General features: G+C 49.2%; 3 protein-coding genes across 4 annotated transcripts; 2 read left to right on the forward strand and 1 right to left on the reverse strand.

The window, feature by feature from the left end:
- Positions 1-37: 37 nt before the first annotated feature.
- aplf (aprataxin and PNKP like factor) lies at positions 38-4400 on the forward strand. Its single transcript, XM_084465831.1, has 11 exons — positions 38-304; positions 466-589; positions 883-954; positions 1317-1483; positions 1739-1976; positions 2110-2188; positions 2528-2979; positions 3087-3295; positions 3545-3667; positions 3957-4003; positions 4103-4400. Exons 2-11 carry the CDS (start codon positions 497-499, stop codon positions 4285-4287), a joined length of 1665 nt encoding a protein of 554 aa, XP_084321957.1. The 5' UTR covers positions 38-304; positions 466-496; the 3' UTR covers positions 4288-4400.
- Positions 4401-4806: 406 nt separating this feature from the next.
- snrpb2 (small nuclear ribonucleoprotein polypeptide B2) lies at positions 4807-7934 on the reverse strand. Its single transcript, XM_084465841.1, has 7 exons — positions 7792-7934; positions 7339-7414; positions 6993-7165; positions 6323-6460; positions 5939-5974; positions 5422-5510; positions 4807-5160 (listed from the first exon to the last, which is right to left on the reverse strand). The coding sequence occupies exons 2-7, from the start codon at positions 7400-7402 to the stop codon at positions 5001-5003; spliced, it is 660 nt and encodes a 219-aa protein (XP_084321967.1). The 5' UTR covers positions 7403-7414; positions 7792-7934; the 3' UTR covers positions 4807-5000.
- Positions 7935-8321: 387 nt separating this feature from the next.
- kif16ba (kinesin family member 16Ba) lies at positions 8322-27178 on the forward strand. 2 transcript variants are annotated; one of them, XM_084465824.1, is made up of 27 exons: positions 8322-8450; positions 8537-8619; positions 9596-9665; positions 10041-10154; positions 10466-10582; positions 11441-11538; positions 11872-11981; positions 12637-12779; positions 13223-13391; positions 13650-13781; positions 14124-14299; positions 14471-14536; positions 14658-14717; positions 15282-15401; positions 15730-15781; positions 16650-16787; positions 17392-17474; positions 18018-18106; positions 19363-19416; positions 19515-20750; positions 20934-21050; positions 21142-21244; positions 21363-21413; positions 24726-24845; positions 25902-25991; positions 26191-26274; positions 26582-27178. In XM_084465824.1, the coding sequence occupies exons 2-27, from the start codon at positions 8573-8575 to the stop codon at positions 26732-26734; spliced, it is 3792 nt and encodes a 1263-aa protein (XP_084321950.1). In that variant the 5' UTR covers positions 8322-8450; positions 8537-8572; the 3' UTR covers positions 26735-27178. The 2 variants fall into 2 exon arrangements, with proteins under 2 accessions (XP_084321950.1, XP_084321949.1); XM_084465823.1 differs by lacking the exons at positions 24726-24845; positions 25902-25991; positions 26191-26274; positions 26582-27178 and adding an exon at positions 22180-24439.
- The last annotated feature ends 104 nt before the right edge of the window (positions 27179-27282 follow it).

A 27282-nucleotide genomic window follows, 5' to 3' on the forward strand; every position in this document is an offset into this window, starting at 1 on the left:
GTTTCTCTTTGTTCGCGCATGCGCACAACAGCGGCGCCTCATGGCTAGGATTCTGTACACATATCATAGAAATGTGTTTTAATAGCTAAATGTTGCGTTAACTTGTGGTCACGGGAACGAAAGTAATGTCTCCAGGTTGACGCCGTTCATTTAACCGCTCAGCGTCCCGCTAAATCAGCAGTGATTAGCGTAACTCGGAGGTTTCTGAAGCTCCTTGAGAGACATGTAGGAAGTTAGTTGTAATTATATCGCCAGGGTTTTCTACTCAACTAAACTCTAGTTTATCGGTATCACCACCGCTAAGGTAGGCATTCATAACTTTTACCACGTAATCAATGGTTGAAACGAGAAGTGCCGTAGCGTGGACAGCAAGCAAAAGGACGTTAGCTCTACTAGTGTGTATTTTAATCGATATAAAATACCAAACACTTGAAATGTACACACTATCACGTATTGCTGTTGCAGTAGCTGGGCTGACCCTGCAGACCCGTACTGGATGGCGGGTTACGAACTTGTCCGGTTGGACGGCGGGGGGCGCATCCACCTGCCGGAGGGGGAGACAGTTCTGGGCCGGGGGCCCCTCCTCGGAGTGAGTTCACTTTAATATCATATATATAAATTATACCATATATATGTATAGCATGTATATCAAATATATCATACATATTTATATCATATGTATACCGTCATGACGGGGTACAGAGTCCCCTGCACTAGTCTACTGCGGGGTGCCCCTAGAGGTCGCTGTAATGTGTGTGTGTGTGTGTGTGTGTGTGTGTGTGTGTGTGTGTGTGTGTGTGTGTGTGTGTGTGTGTGTGTGTGTGTGTGTGTGTGTGTGTGTGTGTGTGTGTGTGTGTGTGTGTGTGTGTGTGTGTGTTCCAGGTGAGTGACAAGAGGGTGTCCAGACAACATGGACTCCTTGAGAACCAGAACGGACGACTCAGGCTGAAACCGGTATTACCTCATAACATGGGGATTAATTTTACCTCATAACATGGAGTTATCATTACCTCATCATAACATGGGGTTAACATTACCTCATAACATGGGGTTAACATTACCTCATAACATGGAGTAAAAATTACTTCATAACATTGGAGTTAACATTGCCTCAATACATCTCCACTCCACCTAGCATGTTGGGGTGATGGGAATAGCCCCGTCCATGCATTAAAGCGGTCCGCTCAGAAGTGCAGCAGAAGCCTGTTTTATTTGAAATGATGATAGTGGGCGTGGCCTAGCTCAAAAAGGTTGTCTGATTCTCGGATAAATAATGAGGGACATGTGATCTCTGCCGTGTGGTGATGTGGGTCCAGGTCCACGTGAACCCCTGCTTCAGGCTGCAGGGCGGCGCCCTGGAGCAGCCGCAGCCCCTGGAGAGAGAGCGCTGGCACCCGCTGCGTCACGGGGAGCTCTTCTCCCTGATGCCAGGGAGCTTCATATACAGGGTGGAGGCCCTGGGTGGAGGACCCCTCGCTCCCAGGTACTCCTCTTACTCCTGCTCAGCTCCTACTCTTCCTGCCCCTCACCTCTTCCTACTGCCTCCCCTCTCCTCCACTTCCTCGTCTTCACCTCCTCCACCTCCTCCCCCTCTCCTCCACCTCTTCCTCGTCTCGACCTCCAGCCCCTCACCTCTTCCCCCTCCCCTGTTATGTTTGTGTCTGCGGCCCCAGAGTGTGATGTCATCTGTCATGTCAGTGTGCTGTCATTGTCTGAGGTTTCTGTGATGTCACCGCAGTGCCAGTGGAGGACTGGAGGGAGAGGACGAGGGTCCCACGGGTGCGAGGGATTGTCCTCCACATGAGGAGACGGCTCCTCACGGGATTAGCCACAAGCAGACACCTCCTGTCCTGACCGGTAGAACTCCTCCCCCTGCACACAGTCCAGAGTGTGATGCCCCACCCACACAGGAAGCCACACCCACACAAGAAGCCCCGCCTACTAGGCGGCTGTCACTGAAGCTCCAGCAAGAAAAGGTACATACCTTGAAGTGTGCTTTTTACGTCATTATATAATTTCATTATATAATATATTATATATATATATATATATCTGAAAACACTGGGCTCACTGGCGCTTTAATGAAGGTTTTTTGTATTCGGCCAATAGGAGCATAGTGGGCGGGGCTTCCTTCCTAAACCCAAGAGAGTGTTACCTGCCTGGATGACAGCTGGATCTGCTCAGGAAGGTAAGACCAACTCCCATCTCCTAACTCCATACTCCATCTCCTAATTCCCATCTTCCCCCATCTCCTCTAAAAAATCAAAGTTAACCCTAATAACGGCTGATTATTAAAATGTATTGTGATAATAACTGGTTATTATAACGTATTGCGTTGTGATAATAGCTGGTGATTATAACATATTGAGTAATTTGCGTTGTGATAATAACTGGTTAAGAGAATCTATTGCGTTGTGATTATAACTGCTTATTAGAATGTATTGTATTGCTGTGGGTTGGTTTTAGCTCATCAGGATTTTGCTTTGTGTGTTGCTATAGATACCAGTAAGCTCTCTCTTTTTGACAGGCCAATCAGGAGCCGGCAGGAAGCAGGCGGTTCCAGCCGCTAACAAGACCAAACGAAGCCGAGCTGAACGGCCCGGAGCAGACCTCAGCTCGGAGGAGGCCAGAGCGGGCCTCAGCTCGGAGCTGCAGCCTAGAGTGGGCCTCAGCTCAGATCTGCCTAGAGTGGGCCTCAGCTCAGATCTGCCTAGAGTGGGCCTCAGCTCGGAGCTGCCTAGAGTGGGCCTCAGCTCGGAGGAGAACAGAGAAGAGCTCAGCTCGGAGGAGACCAGAGCAGAGCTCAGCAAGGAGCTGCCAAGAGCAAACAAGACCAAACGAGGCCGAGCTGAGCGGCCCAGAGCAGGTCTCAGCTCGGAGGAGGCCAGAGCGGGCCTCAGCGCGGAGGACCACGAAGATGAGGACTCTTCAGGCTCAGCCCCCAGGAGGAAGCGGAAGAGGAAGATGAGCGGCAATGCAGTTGGGTGACCGGAGGGACCTCCAGCTCAGTGTTTTATCATCAGGATAGCCTTGTGAACAGTTTCCTGTTGTAATCACCATAGTTACCATGTCTGACTTCCTTATAGAACACTCCGACGGACAAGAAGAACCTGCCGCTACGTTACCGTAGCAACAGCCCGGGGGAGGAGGACGGCGGTAGGCTGAGTGATGAAGGTGCTTCGGGAAGTGACGTCAGACCAGACAGGGAGTCCAAGGCCCCTGGAGGGGTGGGGTCTGGCAACACCCCCTCCCGGAGCGCCAGACCCCGCTGTCCATACGGGGCGGAGTGCTACAGGTGAGTCTCCGCCTCCTCCTGTCGTCGCCTAGCAACCATGTCAGCAGGTCGTCTTACCAGCAGAATGAGTATTAGACACAGATTATCCCCGTTACTCCGCCAGGTAAACCCACTGGTTGTAATCAAAGGTGTTTCAAATGTCAATCACTGATGCCATGGCTCTGGGAGGCCATGCCTCCCAGAGCCACAGTGTAACAGGAAGCAGTGAAGTGGATCTGACCTCCGACCTCCCTAATGTGTTTGTCTCAGGAAGAACCCGCTGCACTTTCAGGACTGTTGTCACCCCGGTGACCACGACTACCAACAGGAAGAGGAGGAGCCTGAGGAGGAAGTGGACCGGCCCGAGTGTCCCTACGGCATCGACTGTTATCGGTATGACACATATGACACTGCACTGACCATATCGACCACACCAGTATAGTCGGACCACATCGGTACTGTTGGACCGCACCAGTATAGTCAGACCACATCTGTACTGTAGGACCACACCAGTATAGTCAGACCACATCTGTACTGTAGGACCACACCAGTATAGTCAGACCACATCTGTACTGTAGGACCACACCAGTATAGTCAGACCAAATCTTTACTGTAGGACATCTGTACTGTAAGACATGTGTCTTAGGTCCTGATGTGATTTTGTTGTGTTTTTGTGTGGCAGAAAAAACCCGCTGCACCGTAAGGAATTCCAACACTCCAGGAGAGCGGGTACGTTGTCAGAACACAGACACCAGGAACAGAGTTCCCTGTATAACCTAAGTCATATTGATCCTCAAAACAATACTAAGCCGGCCGGTCTGTCTGCAGCAAGGAGCACGAGGACAGCACCCAGCACTCAGGCTGGGGATGATGAAGACGAGGACGAGTATGAAGATAGCTTCATTAATGACAGCAGTGATGAAGCGTTCGATGACTCGGACTACGTCCCAGGAGGGTCCGATGACAGTGGACGGGAAGACCTCCAGAACGACTCCCTGAGGAGAAAGAAGTGATCCCTGGTTCCTCTAAAAGACTTTCCGATGAGAAGGAAGTTGTCCCTGGTTCCTCTAGCAGATTTCCTGAAGAGCAGAAATCGATTCCGGTTTCTTCTAGCAGACTTCCTGAATTATTTTTTGTGGCTTTTCTGTAGTTATGTCATGTATACTAATAGTTTGATTTGTAATTACAGATTTGAATGAAACCGTTGTCTTGTGGTTGTTATTTTGATTGGTCAAAGAAACACTGAAACAAGGCACCAGGTGTGTCTAGTGGTGTCAATTGACCAGTTTTAACACTGCCAATTTCAACAGTACTCCCAGCAGCAATAGCTCCTGACCGACCAGGACTCCCAGAAGTAACACTGCCAGACCCTCTTAATCCCTCAACTGGATAATAACTAGTGTAACCGGGTGTACCCTGTGCATGTAAAAAAAAAAGGTACTGAAGCTGGCAGTTATCCCCAGGGGAACTCCTCCCCTCTCTGGGCAGGTAATACCTGGAGGGCCACAGACGAGGCAGCACGTCTTTTAATACCGTTTATTAGAAAACAAACTCCTCTTTCACGGTCCAACAATAAGACTCCATACAAATAAAATAAAAAAACATCCAGGACGATCCGCAACTTTTACAAAAATCTGAACGGAAAACCAGGAACCCTTTCAGCTTCTCTCCCCCCTCCCCTCCCAAAGTCTCTCCCTCCTCCCTCTCCCGCGGGAGATACAGGAAACTATTTCTTGGCGTAGGTGATCTTCATGGCGCAGGTGGCGGTGATCCTGAAGCCCTGCAGGGCGTCTTTAGCCACGCCCGCCAGCGCCTCGCCCTCAAATTCCACAAAGGCAATATCGTGTTTCCCCGGAACCAAGCGCACCTCCTTGAACCCTGGGAACCTGAGGACCAGAAGGAGAACCGTGAGAAACATTCAGATTACAGCAGGCACACACCTACTCACCAGACCAGGGTTAGACCCCCTCACCAGACCAGGGTTAAAAGGATAGTGATATTCACACAAATGTCCCTTGTGTCTAGTGGTGAATACCTGCCCAGGAGACGGTCAGGCAGCAGCACTCCTCTAAAGAGCCATTGACTGGTCCATATCCACACAATAAGCCAATACAAAGTACCCCACGACTTATGAGACCAGTACTTACTGGTTGAAGAGCATGGACAGCATCATCTCATTGGTCTCCTCCGGCAGGTTGCTAAGGAACAGGATGTAGTTGGGAGGGTTGTCTGGTACCTGGAGAGACATCACACACCTGTCAACACACTTGGTCCAATAGAGGACCCTCATCACACACCTGGTCCAACAGAAGACCCCCATCACACACCTGGTCCAATAGAGGAACCCTTCACACACCTGGTCCAATAGAGGAACCCTTCACACACCTGGTCCAACAGAGGACCCCTTCCACACACATGTCGAGACCAGGAGAGTAAACTAGAGGTCTGAATGAGGGCGAGGCCAGCAGGGCCTCTGCATCCAGGCAGGATGTCACACCCATTAACAAAACGTATCTCACCAGGCGATAAACACTCTTTTGATCCATATTTATCAAAGAAAGCTCTTCTAGTTGAGAGCAACGTATTACTGATAATAAATGCAGTGTTTAAAATTCTGTCTAACTGAAGGAGCAGTGAAGGAAAACTCCAGCAGGAGAGACGTACCGGGGCAGCTGGGCTGTTTGTCTGTGGGGTAGAGGCCTGGAACAAGAAATCACAATGTTTGAATCAAAGGACGTTGTTAATCTCTTCATCCACATTACATACCTCTAGAAGTGCACAAATTAAACATACATCTGCAGACATTACATGCATAATACTAGTGTGCTGTTGTTGGGCTTGGTATGTGGTTGTTTCATTAACATAGACTGCTCCATTTTCTTTAAGGATATAAGACATCTCTGAAGACATGTCAGAAGACGAGATTCTACATTAGGAATCAACAGTGTGTGTTATCAGTAGTTGAGTAAACAAATTCAAACACATTGAAACAAAGGGTGTTTCAATGTGTTTCAGTTCAATGTCGGATCAGTTGGTCTAAGGACTCACCGCCGGCGCTGGCTTCTTGGCTAGGCTGGTCAGCACCTCAGGGCCCTTCTTCTTCTTGTCCTTCTTCTTGTCCTTGTCTCCGTACGTTCCCCTCATCTTGGCTATCACCTCTGAGTCGGTCTTGGCGTACTGGATGCGCTGGAAGCAGAGTGGGACGTGGACAGTGCATGAAACCAATGACATAATAGCCTGTTTATTGCCGGGATCAGAAACCAAGGATTCAGCCCGGTTTGGTGTTGCAGACTATCTTTCAATATTCCAGACAATCAGGAGAGTCATCTGATTGGGCTGTCGTACACTGTGTGGTGAGACAGGTCAACAGCCTGTCTCACCAGTTAGTGGAAACAGTTAAACAGCCTGTCTAACCAGGTAGTGAGACATGGTAACAGCCTGGTTAACCAGGTAGTGAGACATGGTAACAGCATGACTCACCAGGAAGTGAGACAGGTCAACAGCCTGTCTAACCAGGTAGTGAGACCGACAGTTTGCGCTGTGGCGTCTGTGTAGTTTCTGTAGCCATGATGGATTGTAGTGTTGCCTCGCAAGCAAGTATGCCACTATGATGGCCTGATCTGACATGGTAGGCCTTGGTGACCGCCCTGAAGATGGTTTTGTGATTATAACCCACTCCACTGCATGTCGTTATAGACCGGTTGGGGTCGGAACTCACCATGGGTTTGTTATAGAAGGGGAAGCCCTGTAGTTGTCGCAGGGCGTTGGTCGAGGCAGCCAGCTCTTTAAACACAACGAAGGCCTGGCCGCGCATCTTGGACGTCTTCATGGCAACGATGTCGACGATCTGACCGAACTGAGAGAACAGGGCGTAGAGCGATCGCTTCAGCTCTGAAGAACAAGAACAAGAACAGGTTGAACATCCACTCTCCAGTATTGGCTGAACAAAGAGCAGGCATTAAATTCATTACCCGTTAACAATACAATGACGTGATGGAGTTCATTCGAACATCCACTTGTTTGATGGGACAATGTTATGCAATCACAAGTATGAAGACACTCACCATCCTTGTTGACTTTGTCGTTCATATTGTTGATATAAATCGTGTGGTTTGGTCGGATATCCATGATGGCTTGTTTCTGCAGAAAGTCATATTCATGTACTATATACTTATTCTGACCAGTTCTGGCCTATCCGACACCAAAATGTAAACTTGTTGAATAACATAAAACCTGAAACATTTCGTTTCAAACATGTAATAATAACCAACCGTATATAATATTAAAACCATTAAAAACCAACGGAGATGCGGCGTTGCCCATTCATTCACAGAGTTAGCCTAGCAGCCGTTAGCGCACTTGACACACATTAAGTTCTATCTTTTTAATTCTCAACACATCACATTGTGTAGAACAATAGAACTGGATCATAAATGCTTCCATAAATCTTACCATAACAATGCAAGATAAAGAAGGCATCACAAATAAGTTAATAAAATAACACAATAATAACTCACCTCTTGAACGCACTGCGGTATAACCGGAAACAGGAAACCGATATCCTTTGCGCCTGTTCAAGCTTAAACACGTCCTCGCTACTGCCACCTGCAGTGAATTCAAGGCGTTACTCTGTAGTAACGCAGTGATTTCTCCGCTGTTCTTCCGTATACTTCTGATTGTTCTTTTCCGTTTAATCATTCATGTAAATAAAATAAAAAATAATAAAAAAATGTAAATGAAATTTAAGATTTTAATTGCATTAGTGATTTAATGACTCTGTATATGCCTTCAATTATACTAATTCAACATGATGAGACTGTGACACGGATTTTTCAATAGATGGGTTATTTATATATATATATAATTAGTTTTACTGCAACTCTAACATACTACCTTAACAAATGATGATGTACTGACTGTAATCACGAGACCATGGCAAACAATGTGGTTGTTTTTGTCCTTTCTGACGTTCCGTACCTCCTACCTGAGTGCTCAGCTGACGTCGCCGCCCGCTTGGACGGTTCTCTGTTCCTCTGCTACCGGTCTGATAGCCGATAGCAGCAGCGGTACGACAGGGACCTACTGACCGCTGCACTGGGACACTGGGATCTGTCTGCACTACTTCATAGGGTACCTTCCCTTCTTCAGCCGGTTGAACCGAGCGTTGAGTATCTTGGTATGTTTCCTCATGACATCTGGCATCAGTTATTCCTTCATGTGTTTCTTTCGAGTTGTGTTTGACAGAATTATTCCTGTCAACAGGACGTCTCTGTAGGTCCGGACAACCCGGGATGTGCGATGGCATCGGTGAAGGTGGCTGTGCGGGTCCGGCCCATGAACAGACGGTATCAATTATACCTTATTACATGTACCTTATTAAATGTATTGCATGATGTATTATCCGTGTAAGACTGCTCGCATGAACACTGGTTAAGTAGTATTACATGTATTTTAGAAAATGTATTGCCTGATTCTACTGCGGTTGTCTGCTTTGATGAAAATAATCAGAGTGTCATTAAATGTGTTTGTGTATAACATTAATCATATGATATGTAGTATCTTGCGCGATTCCATCATTATTAACCATTTAGCTTACTGTTTATAAATGTAGGCTTAACTAATGCATAAATATACTTGCCCTGAAGATGTTTAAAACAGATGAGTGGACCAGTCTACCATGTTCAACACATATGTCACAGATGATGCCACGTTTAATGTAATATAGACACTGTGTGTAATAGTATTTGTATTTAACTGTTTGTCAGGGGAGTTTCTGTCTCAAAGAGATCAATGACAAGATAGTATAGTTTCGATTGGGTGAAGGCAGAGGAATTTAATTGGCATGGGAATCCTTCCAACACCCACCAGGCTCTAAGAAGAGGAAAGTGTATTGTTTCCAGAATCTCTGCTGAATGTTGTTGGATACGATACTCAAAGAGAGGAGGTGGACATGAGGAGACAGACAAGGGCAGCCATGTCCTGGGAGACGGCTTGGTGGACATAATGTGATCAAGCGAGACGTGCAGACTGCTGTGGGAAACCAAAGCAGGCCATAAAGGAGGGTGGTGTTTAGGGGAGGGTTACGGTTCATCCACTCCGTCAGTGGTGCTGCAAACGGCCAGAGCACACAGACGTGGATCTTCAAACCATCGTGTGAAATGGTGTTTGTTGTTTAATTAGGATTTTGGTGATTGAGTGTTTGTATGTTATTCAATGTGGGAGGTGCTTGTGTCCCTGTTAGGTGCTAATGTGTGGTGTGTGATTGTGTATAAAAAGGTTACGGTGCAGTGGTGTTGATGTGTATTTCTATCCCTGGAATAGGGAGAAGGACCTTGCAGCAAAGAGCATCATAAAGATGGGAGGGAGCAAAACCACCATCACCAATCTGAAGGTGTTCATCTTCTATTTACTGTTTATTTTAAGACATGCTTACTACTTACATTGATTACTTTAGTATACTTGAGTTACTAATCATCATAGTTACAAATTACTTTAGTTACTTGTTACTTACTGGTAGCTTACTGGTTACTTACTGGTACTAACTGGTAGTAACCCAGGTACTTAAATTACTTTTGGTACTTAAGTTAGTGTAGTTTCCGGTTATTAGTTACTGTAGTTACTAGTTGCTTTAGTTACTTAAATTACTGCTTACTAAAGTTAGTCACTAGTTACTGTAGTAGTTACTGTAGTAACTAGTGACTTTAGTTCATAGTTATCTTAGTAACTAGTTACCATAGTTACCAGCCCCCTGTTTTTCTGAGCTCAGATGGCCGATGGTTTGACGGGAGATTCGATGCGGGAGCGAACCAAGACATTTACGTACGACTTCTCGTACGACTCTTCGGACTGTAAACACACCAACTTCATCTCTCAGGAAAAGGTGAGTGACCCCTTGACCTCTCCCCTAGTCACATCTCCTTCTGTATTACTAAACAGTATTACAATAATATCATCTATCATTCCTAAACATTATATTACGTAATATTAATTCTGAAAAATAGCTAAACAAAAGTACTAGAACCTCTTTGCTTACTGCCTATCAGTAATTGATACAGATGTTAAGGAAACCAATACCGGGTTGGAGAAACACAGAATTATTGACGGTATCCTAACTGGTATTTGCTTCACTCAGCGTCTCCATGATAATGAACAGTGCCTACCCAAGTGTGATGGTCTTGTTGGTGGCTGCAGGTGTTTAAGGACCTGGGCTCAGACGTGCTGAAGGCTGCCTTCGAAGGCTACAACGCATGCATCTTCGCCTATGGACAGACTGGCTCCGGAAAATCCTACACCATGATGGGGAACCCAGTAGGTTGAGTTCTAGACCTAATACTGATGTTAACTCAAGGTTATTAGTTCTACCCTCGTGTAAACGCTAGGTTCTGAGTTTGAGTTGTAGGCACGTATAAACAGTAGGTAACAGTAGGTGGGTATGTCACTTGATCTGTGTAGCTATAGCAGGCCATGGGGTCAGAGTTCATAGTCTTATCTCTGGCCGGTGCTGGGCTATCTCTTAGCAAACCGTCAATCCTGCAGCAGTCAGTTATTTTCTCTCATTAGTCAAGTTCCTCCAAAGTCCCAGAGCTAGGGTCTGGGGGGGGACATGATGGGAGAGACCACAGTGATAAGAGGGAGCCAGGGGGGCATAGTCTGTGTAGGCCTCTCTGATGCTAATGCTATCTATAGAACCTAGCCGTACTATATAGCCATTACTTATATTGAAGCTAAGCCATCTATACAACCTAGACTGCAGCTAATGCCATCTAACCTATAGCATGGGGGCTGTTGGGTTGTTTCTGTGTTTTTTCCTGTTCACTTATGGCCCACTGAGCCGACCATGTGTCTTTACAGCAAATATAGATCTGTCCTATTCTTATTCTACTCTGTTTAATGAGGCAGTCTCATCAAATGAGAGCTGAGTGGTCTGGAAATAGCATTAGCATTAGCTCTGGGGCGACAGGAGAGCCCGTGGTTGGCCTGTGGATCGGGGCAGCGTCGGTGAGACCTGGGGTGGTGTGGACCTGGGGTGGCGTGGACCGTTGGGACCTGGGGTGGTGTGGACCTGGGGTGGCGTGGACTGTTGGGACCTGGAGTGGTGTGGACCTGGAGTGGTGTGGACCTGGGGTGGTGTGGACCGGGGGTTCTGACCTTCTGATCCTTCCCCAGGGCGACGTGGGCCTCATCCCCAGAATCTGTGAGGGTCTGTTCAGCCGCATCGCCGGAACCACCCGCTGGGACGCGGCCTCATTCAGGACCGAGGTCAGGTGAGTTAACCCTATCACCCTACCACTATGATGGAACCATGCTGGAGACCCAGCCAGAGGAACCACCAAGATAGAACCACGTGGAGAATAACACCATTTAGTACAGGCTGATGTCACATCCATCCAATCCAACAAAGTACATTCAACGAATGAGTAATAGCGATTTAGGAACAAGTCAATAAGAAACTGCCAATTAATAGCAGCCAATAGAGTAACCAATATTCTGAGGTGGACCGTCATGAAGTTTGGAGCACTGGGTTATTTTTAAGGACCCGTGCTACACGCTGTCTGTAGGGGTTCAATAGTAAACCATGTGGGGCGTGGGTCCTACAGCTACCTGGAGATCTATAACGAGTGTGTGAGGGACCTGCTGAGGAGGAAGACCACCGAGACCTTCAACCTCCGGGTCCGGGAGCACCCCAAAGATGGGCCGTATGTAGAGGGTAAGACCCTCCCCCTCCTAGTCCACACTGGCCTGACCAGACCTACTGTACTGTAGACCCGGTCCTGGTGGTCTGAGGTTTACCTTCAACCTCCGGGTCCGGGAGCACCCCAAAGATGGGCCGTATGTAGAGGGTAAGACCCTCCCCCTCCTAGTCCACACTGGCCTGACCAGACCTACTGTACTGTAGACCCGGTCCTGGTGGTCTGAGGTTTACCTTCAACCTCCGGGTCCGGGAGCACCCCAAAGATGGGCCGTATGTAGAGGGTAAGACCCTCCCCCTCCTAGTCCACACTGGCCTGACCAGACCTACTGTACTGTAGACCCGGTCCTGGTGGTCTGAGGTTTACCCTTCTGTCCCCCCAGTGAGACTTGACTTCTTAATGATTTAATGTTCTGGTGTTCTTCAGTTCTGAATCCAGTTCTGCTGAAAACCACCTCTATCATATGAATCCAGATCTAAACCCGTCTCTCATGTGAATTCAGATCTAAACCCGTCTCTCATGTCAATCCAGATCTTAACCTGTCTCTCATGTGAATCCAGATCTTAACCCGTCTTTCACGTGAATCCAGATCTAAACTCATCTCTAATGTGAATCTAGATCTAAACACATCTTATGTGAATCCAGATCTAAACTCATCTCTTGTTAATCCAGATCTGTCCAAGCACCTGGTGCAGAACTACAGGGACGTGGAGGAGCTGATGGAGGCGGGGAACATCAAGCGCACCACGGCGAGCACCGGGATGAACGCCACGAGCAGCCGCTCCCACGCCATCTTCACCATCAACTTCACACAGGTCAGAACCAGAACCAGTTTAACACCTCGTACAGGTCCCAAGCCCATTCAGAACCAGTTTAAGACCTCACAAAGGTCCCACACCCAATCAGAACCAGTTTAACATCTCGTACAGGTCCCACTCCCAATCAGAACTAGTTTAAGTCCTCACAAAGGTCCCACACCCAATCAGAACCATTTTAACACCTCGTACAGGTCCCAATCCCAATCAGAACCAGTTTAAGACCTCACACAGGTCCCACACCCAATCAGAACCAGTTTAACACCTCATACAGGTCCCACACCCAATCAGAACCAGTTTAACACCTCATACAGGTCCCACACCCAATCAGAACCAGTTTAACACTTCACATAGGTCCCCCACCTATAACCCTCCTCTCTCTCTCTCCCTCTCTCCCTCTCTCCCTCTCTCTCTCCCCATGTCCTGCTATGTCTCTCTCCCAGGCCCGGTTTGCTGCAGAGCTGCCCAGTGAGACGGTGAGTCAGATCCACCTGGTGGACTTGGCGGGCAGCGAGCGGGCCGACGCCACCGGAGCCACCGGCGTGCGCCTGAAGGAGGGCGGGAACATCAACAAGTCCCTGGTTACCCTCGGCAACGTCATCTCAGCGCTGGGTGGGTTACCGAGGCGACCTGACCCTAAACACAGTACTGTTTACACAGTACGCTGTAACGTGATGTCACCAAAGTTATTTGTCACAAAAACATCCCAACCAATCACACAGCGTTGGCTCCTCCAGTCTGTAGCTAGGCTAAGACGCTAGGTTGAGCTAATGTTAGCCGCCAGCTGCTGTCAACCATACTAACGTTTGTGTGTGTGTGTGTGTGTGCGTGTGTGCGTGTGTGTGTGCGTGCGTGCGTGCGTGTGTGCAGCGGACCAGAGTCAGGACACGGTGAACACTAACCTGAAGAAGAGGTCACTGTTCGTCCCGTACCGAGACTCTGTCCTCACCTGGCTCCTCAAGGACAGCCTGGGAGGAAACTCCAAGACCATCATGATCGCCAGTGAGTCTCCTCGGCACCATCTATGACTGGCTCTACTGCCATAGTCCTGGTCCGGTGCTCCAGATGTTAATGTGATGACTGTCTGGTCCTGTGATCCAGATGTTAATGTGATGACCACCTGGTCCTTTGCTCCAGATGTTAATGTGATGACCGCCTGTTCCTGTGCTCCAGATGTTAATATGATGACTGTCTGGTCCTGTGATCCAGATGTTAATGTGATGACCGCCTGGTCCTGTGCTCCAGATGTTAATGTGATGACCGCCTGTTCCTGTGCTCCAGATGTTAATGTGATGACCACCTAGTCCTGTGCTCCAGATGTTAATGTGATGACCTGTGCTCCAGATGTATCCCCAGCTGATGTGAACTACGGAGAGACCCTTAGCACACTACGCTACGCTAACCGAGCTAAAAACATAATCAACAAGCCCACGGTGAACGAGGACGGAAACGTCCGCCTCATCCGGGAGCTCCGAGCGGAGATCGCCAGACTCAGAGCTCTGCTGCTGCAGGGCAACCAGGTAACCATGGAAACCACCGCCTGGTCTCTAGGGGCCTCAAGCCCAAGTAAAGGATAGTGTCCTCTATCACAGCTACACTCTGTCCTCCATCACAGCTACACTCTGTCCTCTATCACAGCTAGAGTTTGTATGAATTAAGATGCATTATCATGTTGTTTTGTGTCCTGTCAGATTGCTCTTCTAGACTCTCCTACAGCTTTGAGTATGGAGGAGAAACTACAGCAGAACGAAGCCCGGGTAACCTCACCTTTGATACATTAACATAACATGCATCCATGTACCAGTTACCATTTCCTTCAGGAACGGATTCTTGTCCTTATAAAGTTGCTCAAGCTAGCACTGTGTTTGTGTTCTCTAGGTTCTGGAGCTGACCAAAGAATGGACCAACAAGTGGAACGAAACCCAGAACATCCTCAAGGTGACCAAACATCTCAGAACAATCTGGACGTTCCAGCTAGCGACGTTCTAGCTCTAGGGAGTCTAGCTCCATGTGTGTTTACTGGTCGCTTAGTAGCAGGCTGCGGTTGTACTGGGTGGCACTCAGTAGAACCACTAGCAGACTGGGGTTGTACTGGGTTGCTCCCAGTAGAACCAGTGCCAGACTGTGATTTTACTGGGCAGCTCACAGTAGAGCCAGTAGCAGACTTGGGTTGTACTCGGTCAATCCCAGTAGAACCAGTAGCAGACTGTTGTTGTACTGGCCTCTTCCAGTAGAACCAGTAGCAGACGGGTTGTACCGAGCAGCTCACAGTAGAACCAGTAGCAGACTGGGGTTGTACTGGGTTGCTTCCAGTAGCAGACTGGGGTTGTACTGGGTTGCTTCCAGAAGAACCAAGAGAAGACTGGGGTTGTACTGGGCCGCCCCCAGTAGAACCAGTAGCAGACTGGGGTTGTACTGGGCCTCTCCCAGTACAACTCGTAGCAGACTGGTTGTACTGGGCCGCTCCCAGTAGAACCAGTAGCAGATGGTTGTGTGGTTCAGGAGGAGACCCTCGCCCTGAGGAAGGAGGGCATCGGAGTGGTGCTGGACTCTGAACTTCCCCACCTCATCGGCATCGACGACGACCTTCTGAGCACTGGGATCATCCTGTACCACCTGAAGGTCAGAACCTCCACCTCACCTCCACCTCCACCTCCACCTCAAGTCACCCCACCACCACAACCTCCCCTCCACCTCACCACCACCTAACCTGCACCTTACCTCCTCCACTTCACCACCATCTAACCTCCACCTCCCCTTCCACCTCACCTCCACCTCACCACTGCCTCCACTTCATCACCACCTAACCTCCACCTGATCTTCACCTCCACTTCCACCTCACCTCCACCTCACCACTACCTCCACCTCAAATCTTCCACCTCACCACAACCTCAACCACCGCCTAACCTAACTACAACCTCTTACCTAACCCAATGTGTTTCCTCATCAGGAGGGCAGGACGTATGTCGGCCGGGACGATGCCTCCAGTGAACAGGACATCAGTGAGTCTATAACCAGAACCATCACATGGTGCTACAACAGTACTGCTTCATGAACACATGAAGCAGTACTGTTATAACATAATACAACATAAAGCAGTGCTGTTATAACACAACACAACATGAGGCAGTACTGTTATAACAGAATACAACATGAGGCAGTATGGTTATAACACAACACAACATGAAGCAGTACTGTTATAACACAACACAACATAAAGCAGTACAAAAGTATAAAATAGCTGATTGTGCTGTCCCCCTATTTTGCTTATCAACCAGACAGACAGTTTGTCTGAGTTATCTGCCCTTGGCTAGCTTTACAAAACTCTTTTACAAAGACTGAGTGTGTCTCTTTTTAGTGTAATTAACTTTGTGTTTAATGGGTTCTGGATGGATGTCTGTGATCAATAGCTTTCAATATTTATGCGAGTCGCTTCTCTTGCTGAGCGGCTACAGCTCACCGATACCGGAGTACATGTGGTTGTGTTCTCCATTAAGTGATGATGCACTGAAGAACGGACCATGATATATGAAGACGTATTAAGACTGTAGCATGGACTACGATCCAAGAGCATGACGTACACAGGAATACCCTATGACCCTCTTGTTGGTCCTGCTGTAGAGGTCTCCATGGTAACAGTCCTCTTGTTGTTCCTGCTGTAGAGGACCCCATGGTAACGGCTCTCTTTTTTCTCTGCAGTTGTGGTCCCCATAGGGATTGTGTAGTGGTCCCCATAGGGACCACTACTCATGGTAACGGCACTCTTGTTGTTCCTGCTGTAGTGGTCTCCGTGGTTACGGTCTCTGCGGAGACCACTCTGCTGTACTGTTCTCCCCTGTTCTCACTGTAGTCCTCTTGTTGTGGTTCTAGTCCTCCACGGGCTGGACCTGGAGAGTGAACACTGTGTGTTTGAGAACCAGAGCGGCCAGGTTACCCTGGTCCCACTGGGCTGCTCCCAGTGCTCCGTCAACGGGCTGCCAGCCTCCCAGCCCGCCCCCCTCAACCAGGGTGAGTTAACTACAGCAACACAGTACGAGCATTGTAAACACAACACAGAATGAGCATTGTAAACACAACACAGAATGAGCATTGTAAACACAACACAGAATGAGTATTGTAAACACAACAGAGTATGAGTATTGTAAACACAACACAGAATGAGCATTGTAAACACAACAGAGTATGAGTATTGTAAACACAACAGAGTATGAGTATTGTAAACACATCACAGTATAAGTATTGTAAACACAACACAGTATGAGCATTGTAAACACAACACAGATCATAATTTTCTTGCGTCAAATGAAATAACACTAAATGGCATGATATGAATCAACTAAAATTAAAAAAATACACAGCTGAATTGACACAACAATTGTATTCAACAACCCAAATTACAAAGTTGCCAATTATTCTCAACAAAGATCTAAATAATAAATAGGTGTATTACACTTTTCTTAATGTATGAAATTCTGATTTTAACCAAATGTTTTAATTTGGTTAAATATGGTTGGCTGGTTGGCTAAAAATGACTGAGGACTAGTGTGTGTAGATGCTCTTTAAGAACCAAGCATGTGGTTAAAACTCTTTCTCTGATTGGCTTGTTGTGCAGGAGCTGTGATCCTATTGGGCAGGACCAACATGTTCCGCTTCAACAACCCTAAAGAGGCCGCCAAACTCAGAGAAAAACGCAAGGTAAGCCTGAGTGGGACCTAGTCCTACTACACCTTACTGGGACCTGGTCCTACTAAACCTTACTTGGACCTGGTCCTACTAAACCTTACTGGGACCTAGTCCTACTAAACCTTACTTGGACCTAGTCCTACTCAACCTTACTGGGACCTAGTCCTACTACACCTTACTGAGACCTGGTCCTACTAAACCTTACTGGGACCTAGTCCTCCTAAACCTTACTGGGACCTAGTCCTACTACACCTTACTGGGACCTGATCCTACTAAACCTTACTGGGACCTAGTCCTACTACACCTTACTGGGACCTAGTCCTATTACACCTTACTGGGACCTGATCCTACTAAACCTTACTGGGACCTAGTCCTACTAAACCTTACTGGGACCTAGTCCTCCTAAACCTTACTGGGACCTGGTCCTACTAAACCTTACTAGGACCTGGTCCTACTAAACCTTACTGGGACCTAGTCCTCCTAAACCTTACTGGGACCTAGTCCTACTACACCATCCTGTGGTGCTAATGAGTGAGTGGTGTTGTGTTCTTCCAGAGTGGTCTCCTCTCCACCTTCAGCCTGTCCATGTCTGATCTGTCCCAGTCCTGCGAGAGTCTCTCCACCGTCATGCTCTACAACCCAGGGTGGGTGTGTGTGGGTGCGTGCGTGCGTGCGTGTGTGGGTGTGTGTGTAGGTGGGTGCATGCGTGTGTGTGTGAGAGTTTGTTACCAAGTATGTCCTTAGTGACTACTAGTTTGTTTCAGTTTCCTCAAATCGGCCAAACCACTAATGCGTCAATTATGCATTACTTACTAGTGAGAACTTAGTGATGGGTCAGTAATCAGAGAACTTAGTTATGGGTCAGTAATCAGAGAACTTAGTAATGGGTCAGTAATCAGAGAATACTAACTATACTATCCATACTAGATATACTACCCATAATAACTATACTAGCCATACTAGCTTTACTTGCTGTAACACTGTAACACTGCTGTAACACAAAATAAACAGATTTTTTTGAAATTCAGACCTTATCAACTAGTCTGTTAGTTTAAACTGGTAAGAAGTGGTGAGACCTTATAGCTCAGGGTTGTTTGAACTGGTTAGAAGCTGTCAGGCTTACAAGCCGGTGTGAGTGTAAACTGGTTGGAGGCGGTCGGACGCTGGTTAACTGTGTGTTGTGTCCGGGATGTCCCCTACCAGGCTCTTCAACCAGAAGGGCCCAGTCCTCCTCAGGTAGACAATAGTGTCCACTTCCTGTTCTGACTATGTACTTCCTGTCCTGAGTGTCTACCTACTGTCTCTAGTGAAATTAGTGCTGTCACTAGAGTGGCCCCTCGGTCTGAACCATCGTCTGGTGTCTGAACCATCGTCTGGTGTCTGAACCATCGTCTGGTGTCTGAACCATCGTCTGATTTCTGAACCATCGTCTGGTGTCTGAACCATCGTCTGGTTTCTGAACCATCGTCTGGTGTCTGAACCATCGTCTGGTGTCTGAACCATCGTCTGGTGTCTGAACCATCGTCTGGTTTCTGAACCATTGTCGTGTCTGAACCATCGTCTTGTTCATTTATTCATACATTTATTCATTTGCAGAGGACTTTTGCCTCCACTTTGAGCCTTCATGTGACGTCCTTGGTAACGCCAGCGTTGCTTTTACAGAGCTGCTCATCATAACTTCACCTGTTCTTTTAAAGAGCTGCTCATCATCACTTTACCTGTTCTTTAAAGAGCTACTCATCATCCCTTGACCATTTGTTCTCTACATAAGCATGTGTGTGTGTTTATATAATATATTATTGTGAGTTTGTATATATTATATTATAAATGACTGTTTGTGTGTGTGTGTGTGCGTGTGTGTGATATATGACCATATTCATGTAGAATTGTCTGTGTTCAGGTTGGAGTTTGAACGACAGCAGAGAGAAGAGCTGGAGAAACTGGAATCCAAGAGGTTTAATAATATTTACAGGATATAATGGATCATGTATCAAATATATCATGTATTGAATACATAATGTATAGAATCTATAATGTATGATGTGTCTGTAGGAGGCTGATCTCAGAGATGGAGGTGCGGCAGCAGACGGAGAAGGAGGAGCTGCAGCGTCTCCAGCAGGAGGTGGAGAGTCAGAGGAAGGAGTCGGAGGAGGTGCAGCAGAGGATCCTGCAGCAGGAGGAGCGGCTGCAGCTCCGCAGCCTGGCCATCGAGAGCCACCTGCGCCTCCTCCTGGCCCAGCGGGAGCACTCCTCCGACGGACAGGAGGCCCGAGGGGAGGCGGCGGAGGAGCAGACGGCGATCTACCAGGAGCTGGAGCTCCTCCATAGGGAGCGGGAGGAGCAGGCGGCGTGGCTGCAGGGGGAGCTGCGGCGGCTTGAGGAGCAGGAGAGGGAGCAGCTGCTCCTGGTGGGCCGGCTGGGGGAGGAGCTGAGGGATAAGAGGGAGGCGGCCGCCCTGGTCCTGCCCCCCCGCGACGCCCGCCGGCAGGAGGAGGAGCACCGCTCCCTCACCGAGATACGGGAGGCGCTGCTCCGCGCCAAGGAGGCCGGGGTCCAGCAGGAGGAGGAGGTGCCAGAAGGGAACGACGACAGGGAAGTACGGGACGTCCAGGCGCGCTATCGCCGCTTCAAGGAGGTGCAAGTCAAGGAGCTGACAGAGCTGGAGGAGGAGCTGCGGAAACAGAAGGAGCAGCTGGGGGAGAAGGAGCAGGTGGCATCACATGGCGAGCAGGAGTCAAAGGAGGACCAGGCGCGGCGGTGGTACAAGGAGAGCCAGCTGGCCAGCCTGGCCTGCGAGCGCCTGCGTCTCCTTGAGGAGGAGAGACACCGTGCCCTGGAGCTCCTGCAGGGCTCCTCCTCCTGCTTAACCAATGGCAACGCGGGTGCTGTAACCGAGGGCAACCTGGGGTCCGGGGACGCCGGGCTGGAGAGTACGCTGTACGCCGTGGAGGAGGAGCTGAGGGAGAAGGAGGCGCGCATGCTGCTCCTCCACCACAGCGAGCAGGAGCTGCGTCAGCTGCAGGAGACGTACGAGTTTGCGGCCAACGTGGCGCAGCAGGAGGGGAAGGTGATGAGGAAGGAGAAGGAGATCCTGCAGAACAAGGAGGCGCAGCAGAAGGAGGCCATGGAGCAGGCCGTGTCCCGGCTGGAGAGGAGGCGCTGGGCCCTCCAGCAGAGCCCCCCCCAGGACCCCCTGGAGGAGGAGGAGGAGGAGGAGGAGCAGCAGGAGGAGGAGGTGCAGCGGAGGAGGAAGAGCGGAGCCCCCAGAGGAGAGGAGGAGCAGGAGAAGTAAAGCATGGGTCGGGGAGAGAACCTTAGAGAGTTAGGAGAACCTGGGAGTTAGGAAAAACTTAATGTCAGGAGAACCTTAGATTTAGGAGAACCTTGGAGTCTCCTGTAGCAGGAGGCGGTGTCTGACCTCCTGCGGGTCCGAGCAGGAGGAGGTGTCTGATGTCCTGTGTGTCCCTGCAGGTTGGAGCGGGACATCCAGGAGCTGAGGCAGAGGGTCGGCGAGGGGGAGGACCACACCAGGACCCCCAGTCCCCCCGCCCCCGACCCGCCGCAGGGGCTGTCCTTTAGTGACGACAGGTACCCCTCTGACCTCTGACCTCAAGACTTTCAAAATTAAAATATATATTAATTAATTAAAATGTATATTTATTATTTTGTGTGTGTGTAGGATAAAGGCCTACATTGAGCAGGAGGTGCAGAGGAGGTTGAGGAGCCTGAACCACAACACAGAGAGCAGCATGGAGCCGTCCTCGTCCTACGAGTCCATGCAGGTAGGACTCCTCCTACCTGCTCCTCACGACATGAACCTCCTGCAGGGAGGACTCCCTCTACCTGCTCCCTTAGCTAGCCTGCTCTCCCTTAAGTCCTCACGTGGAGTTTGTTTTTCAGGACGTTGATGTGCAGCAGAACCAACACGGCGACAGGAAGCTCAAGTACAAGGTAGGCCCGATCGGTCGCTCCTCATGACGCCTCCAGCTCACTCCTCTCAGCGCCTTCCGCTCCATTCACATGTCTCCAATCACCATTTAATGACTGACGGCCCGCATCCCACCAGGGATCCCATCAAAAACTTGTAGCCTAGACACGACATCGTCTTACCTCACCAACTTGTAGCCTTGACACATGCCCATCACACAAACTGAACCTGAATCTCATGACTAAATCCCTATCCTATTATACTAGCCTTATACAATTAGTGGAGCATGGTTGGAGTTTGCCAAATGTAGAATTTACTGAATATAAAACAAAAATTAGTTATTTTAAATATATTTATTTTAAATGAAATTATTTTGAAATACAAAACCATTGAATGAAACACTGTCAATCCGAGTAACTCGCTCAATAAGAATAGTATTTTAAACGTGCAATACATAGTTTTTCTGCGGTACAACATTTAATCCCAGATGGGTGGCTAATAATTAAATTTCCTGTCATGGGTCCAATGTAACACGTTCTGATATATAATCAACATACACCTGAACAAAACCTCCACTCAAATCATCCAACCTGCTCAAGAGAACTTTCAAAAGGGTCTTCCATTTGATTTGTACCTGGGTTGCTCATTTAATTTGCATGCCGAATCTCTTTGCACCGTTAATTTCACCAATCACCGGCGTCGGCACCTCGTGATGGAGGAAGGTGTAGCGCGGGCGGAGGAGCGCTGGCGGGTCGGATCGGGTCCTCAACCTCCTCCCTCTGCTCCTAGAACCCTGCAGAGTGGGGGGCTGGTTCCCGGGAGGAACGTTCAGAACCACCTCCCAGGAACCACCCCTCTGGAGACCGCCCCGACAAGACCTCCATCTCAGATCTCACTCAGTACTCAATACAACACCTAACAAAATGGTGGAGCAAACTGGTGGAGATGGATCCTCGTCCCGGCCAGAAGGAGTTGGCTGGGGTTGAACCCGGAGGCATGACCTACCTCAGCGTTTCGTCTGGAATCGGGACTGACGTTAACGACAACGTCAGCGGTGAAGTTCAGTGCGATGTCCGCGGCTGTGTTTCCGACGGATCTAAGCAGGACGTTTTCCCACTGGACCGTGGAGAGGAGCACCACCATCACCACCATCAGGTCCAAACACACCTCCCGGATCTGCTGGACCGGTCCGAAGGAGTCCGCTCCGTCGAGCCCAGGCCGAGTTCCAAGGAGTCTTTGTACGGTCAGGTGACTCACGAGCACGCTCCTCCGGAGGGCGGGGCCGAGTCTGGCGGAGGGAGCGTTGTGCTGAGCTACGTGGCCGGCAGGCTGACGGAGGCGTACAACCACGTGGGCCAGCACGTGCTGACCACCAGGAACCTCATGGAGAAGGCCACCGGGGCCAACCTCACGGGCCTGGTGTCTCAGTACCTCACCGCCTTGTCCACAGAGCCTCCTCTAACCGAGACAGGGCAGCCCGGCCCTCAGCCAGACCCCAGCCCTAGGGGGGGGCGGGTCGGTTTGGTGGATCTCTCTGCAGGGGGCCTCCTCAGCCCTGGCTCCACAGCGCCCGGCTCGGTGTCCTCCAGCAGAACCCAGGAGCAGCCTGAGATGTTCTTCCAGAGGATGATCGGGCTCCCAGCGGCCCTGGCCCGTCTGCAGGCCGGCCCCGCCCAGAGTGGCAGGGCTCTCCTGGACCTTCTGGCACCGGAGACACGAGGGGCCGCTCTGCTGGGCTCCTTCTGGCTCCACGCCGCCAACCACAAGCACCCCGAGCCGCGGCCCGCCGGCCTGCTGCTGTTTGAGAAGGACGTGTACGTGGTCTCCGTGTTGTGGGGTCCAGACCCAGTCCCGGAGCAGGAGCGCCTGGATGTGTTCCACCACCTCCGCCTGGAGGAGATCAGGGAGATCCAGGTGTCCCTGGCCGGCCAGCACGTGCGGCTGCTGGGCTGCAGGGAGGACTCGGTGCTGGCCGTGTTCACCTACAGCCAGGAGCTGAGCCAGGAGCTCTGCAGAGCCCTGCTGACGCGGCTGCTCACCGGTCCGCAACTAGAAGAGGCCCTGCAGCACCCGCTGCTCCGCCGCGACCTCGCCGGGCTCTCTCTGGACTGGACGGCCAGCATTCCAGACCTGGTCCTGGGCAGTGGGCTCCGGCTCACCTCACGTTTCAAACGGGTGCTGGCCGACCTGCTGTACGTCGTCCACGGCAACATGGAGGGTCCCGGCCGGCCCTCGTTGGCCCACGTCGCCCCCCTGCTGTTCACCAGCGTCCGGGCGGAGAGGAGGGGCGTGGTCCAGCTGCTGCTGACGGACACCCACCTGGCTCTGCTGCGGCAGGACGGGGTCTTCCACCCGGCGCCGCGGGGCTCCGGCATGGCGCCCCCGCAGCCCCAGTTCCGAGGCGTGGCGGTGCGGCCGCGGGGCCGGGTGCGGTGCGTGCGGGTGGGGCAGGCCGACGGCTGCCTGGAGGTGGAGGTGGTGTTCGGCGCTGCAGGAGAAGACCCCCACGGCCCTCTATGTCCCGGGCGCCCGGAGTCCTGGAAGCTGAGGTTTGGGCGCACGCCAGACGCCCGGGTACTGGTGGAGCAGCTGTGCTCCTGACAGTGAGGACCTGACGGAGGACTGCACTGCCCCACGCGGCGGCGCTCATTAGCCACTGAGTCATGGAAGCTTTCAGAGAACCAAGCTCTATTCGTTATGATCACCATCTCTTTCAAACTGTTGAGCAACAGGATGGGGTTGTTATGGTTATTTTTCTAATGCACAGGACGTGACGTCATCATGTGATACTGGGGAGGGAATGGAAGGGAATTTTATTGATCTAATCATATTTATTCATCATCGGCAAGGTTGGCTATTTTTAATATCCACCAAGGCCTTCCGATTTTAAATATAATGTCCTGATTATTGGGTTCTATGTGGAGAAAGGGTTTCCAATGCTGCGATGAAGGTGTAAAATAATATGATACTATGATCAAGTACAATATTCTAAAAGTATCTACTTATAATGACTAATTTAATAAAGTATAACATTTATATATATATAATGAATTCCTGAATAAAGTACAACATTTATTTATATAATGAATTCTTCAATAAAGATGACTCATTGACACTGGATTTAGACAAGTTTCATTCTCATCTCCTCATCAAAACAAAACCATTTATTTGTAATCAACATGTAATCAACTGAATTACTCTCGGGAATTAATTCTTGTTAATTTATAAGAAACTGCTTCCCTTCTCTATATCTCCCTTCTGTGCCGTCTCTTGGTCTCTCTCTCTCTCTCTCTCTCTGTGTCTCTCTCTCTCCTATCATGATGACTTCATGGCAGTGTGTGTCCCCCGCGGCCCCCAGCGGCCCCCCCGCCCAGCAGGGGCCCCTACAGGTGAACGTTCCTCGCTACCTGCTGCGCGGACAGGGCAAGGACGAGCACTTTGAGTATGAAGTAAAGGTGAGTTTTATAGAGCTGTATAGATAGATCTAGATACCTATTTCGATATCTCTATATGATTTAAATATATCTATCTATAGATAGATATATATCTGAATAAATTATTTTAAACATTATTCTAAAACCCACCGAGTGGCTGCGGTTGGATCTGGTTTCCTGTCCTGTTTCCTGACGCACTACCAACATAGATTAGCTGAGATCCCAAAATACATTTAAGTAGCTTTGATTAACTAAAAGTATCAACTTATTTGAACGTACACAAAGGCAAAACAACAGCGATCAAAGCACTACGGCGAGCCATCAGCCTCTCTACCTTCCTAAAGTGATTTAACTACGGTGTCACCGCCCAGATCCATGACCCAGCTCTCACCCCACATGACATCACAAACACTGACGCACATCAAGATCAAAGATAGCAGCATTACAAACCTTCTAAATATCTCTATGAATTCACTCCTGTCTCCTCGGGCTAAAATCACATCACCGAAGCCCTTTAGAAATGAACAAAGGAGAACTTTGGAAACCAACCTACTGAAATTATAATCCTAGAATCTGGAATTCTAGATCTAAATCTAGATCCTATCATCCTATAATCAGAGATCCTATAATCCTAGATCCTATAATCCTAGATCCTATCATCCTAGGTTCTATAATCCGAGATCCTATGATCCTATAATCCTAGATCCTATCATCCTATTATCCTAGATCCTATAAATCTAGATCCTATTATCCTAGATCCTATGAATCTAGATCCTATGATCCTATGAATCTAGATCCTATGATCCTTTAATCTTAGATCCTATAATCCTATAGTCCACTCCTAGATCCTATGATCCTATAGTCCACTCCTAGATCCTATGATCCTATAGTCCACTCCTAGATCCTATGATCCTATAGTCCACTCCTAGATCCTATAATCCTATAGTCCACTCCTAGATCCTATAATCCTATAGTCCACTCCTAGATCCTATGATCCTATAGTCCACTCCTAGACCCTATGATCCTATATTCCTAGATCCTATAAATCTAGATCCTATCCCTATCCTATGATCGTAGATCACCGTGGGGGGCGAGACATGGACGGTCTTCAGGAGGTACAGCCGTTTCCGGGAGATGCACCGGAGCCTCAGGATGAAATACCCGGAGGTGAGGGTCCCACAACACTCTCACAGATGGGCTGAAGTATGTGAGGCAATTTGAGTCTGCCTCGTGTATGAAAAGTGCTATATAAATAAAGTCGCCTTGCCTTGCCTTGATGGCCTGCAGCTCTGAGTACAGAGTGTTGTGTTTGATGGCCTGCAGCTCACTGCTCTGAGTACTGAGTGTTGTGTTTGATGGCCTGCAGCTCACTGCGCTGGAGTTCCCCCCGAAGAAACTCTTCGGGAACCGCGATGAGAGGATGATCAACGAGAGGCGAGGTCACTTGGAGGTGATTAAACCGGTTCTAAAGTATCCATGTGGACTCACACTTATATTAAACCAGTTCTTAAGTATCCAGTATACCAGCGGAGGCCATGCTGTGTGTGTGGAGGTTCTCCAGGTCATACTGTGTGTGTGTGTGTGTGTGTGTGTGTGTGTGTGTGTGTGTGTGTGTGTGTGTGTGTGTGTGTGTGTGTGTGTGTGTGTGTGTGTGTGTGTGTGTGTGTGTGTGTGTGTGTGTGTGTGTGGAGGTTCTCTAGGTCGGGCTGTGTGTGTGTGGAGGTTCTCCAGGTCATGTGTTCTCTCTCTCTCTCCAGGCGTATCTGAGGAGGTTCTTCCAGGTCATGCTGTGCTCTGCTGGAGGTTCTCCGTTGAGAGGGGGCGACGGTCTCTCCAAGCACGCGGTAGGACAGCTCTCCTCCTTCTTCCGGAAGGGCGTGTTCGACTCCAGCACCCACGGCACCGGCTGACCGTCGCCGTGGAAACCAATGAGAGAGGTCGAAAGGTCGGGGTTCAGGGGGGATTTGCGGGTCAGTCCCCCCCACCCAGTAGTTTATTATCTAATCATTGTGGGGCTTTAGTTCCCAGTCCTTTATACTTTAAACATGTTGGCCATCACAGCGCCGTCATTGAACTGATGAGTGATGTTTAAGCGGGTGGTAATACAACCCAAAGTAATTAAAGAGCTGATGTCTAACTGCAGGGACAGCACCACCAGTGGTGGACACACAGTACTGCACCAAGCCTTTCTAACTGGCCAGGTGAGGTCACTTACGCAGATCAACGTTGTTCGATTTTAGCTTTGGTTCTAGCCGATCGGGTTGAGGGAATCTTGTTAATCTTTAGGTCAGTATAAATGTTTCTCCTTGGTTCAGAATGCCAACGCGTGTTTTTAAAGTGTCACCAATCATGTCGCAGGCCACAGTATGTATCTAAGATATGTAAATAGGAATATTAATGTGTACAGTTTTGTATATGAATTGTTCAACCTGTTGACATTGAATGTCATTAAATGGAG

Source organism: Micromesistius poutassou (genome assembly GCF_964030765.1).
Source record: "Micromesistius poutassou genome assembly, chromosome: 3".
NCBI lineage: Eukaryota > Metazoa > Chordata > Actinopteri > Gadiformes > Gadidae > Micromesistius > Micromesistius poutassou.

Bases quoted from the DNA above. Each gene is read 5' to 3' on its own strand.
- kif16ba (XM_084465823.1), top strand. From the start codon at position 8,573: ATGGCATCGGTGAAGGTGGCTGTGCGGGTCCGGCCCATGAACAGACG. The intron at 17,475-18,017 runs GTAAGCCTGAGT...GTGTTCTTCCAG, and splicing joins AACTCAGAGAAAAACGCAAG to AGTGGTCTCCTCTCCACCTT. The intron at 21,414-22,179 runs GTAGGCCCGATC...CTCTGCTCCTAG, and splicing joins ACAGGAAGCTCAAGTACAAG to AACCCTGCAGAGTGGGGGGC.
- aplf (XM_084465831.1), top strand. From the start codon at position 497: ATGGCGGGTTACGAACTTGTCCGGTTGGACGGCGGGGGGCGCATCCAC. The intron at 590-882 runs GTGAGTTCACTT...TGTGTGTTCCAG, and splicing joins GCCGGGGGCCCCTCCTCGGA to GTGAGTGACAAGAGGGTGTC. The intron at 955-1,316 runs GTATTACCTCAT...ATGTGGGTCCAG, and splicing joins GACGACTCAGGCTGAAACCG to GTCCACGTGAACCCCTGCTT.
- snrpb2 (XM_084465841.1), bottom strand. From the start codon at position 7,402: ATGGATATCCGACCAAACCACACGATTTATATCAACAATATGAACGAC. The intron at 7,166-7,338 runs GTGAGTGTCTTC...CTTGTTCTTCAG, and splicing joins CGACAAAGTCAACAAGGATG to AGCTGAAGCGATCGCTCTAC. The intron at 5,511-5,938 runs GTACGTCTCTCC...ATGTCTCTCCAG, and splicing joins CAAACAGCCCAGCTGCCCCG to GTACCAGACAACCCTCCCAA.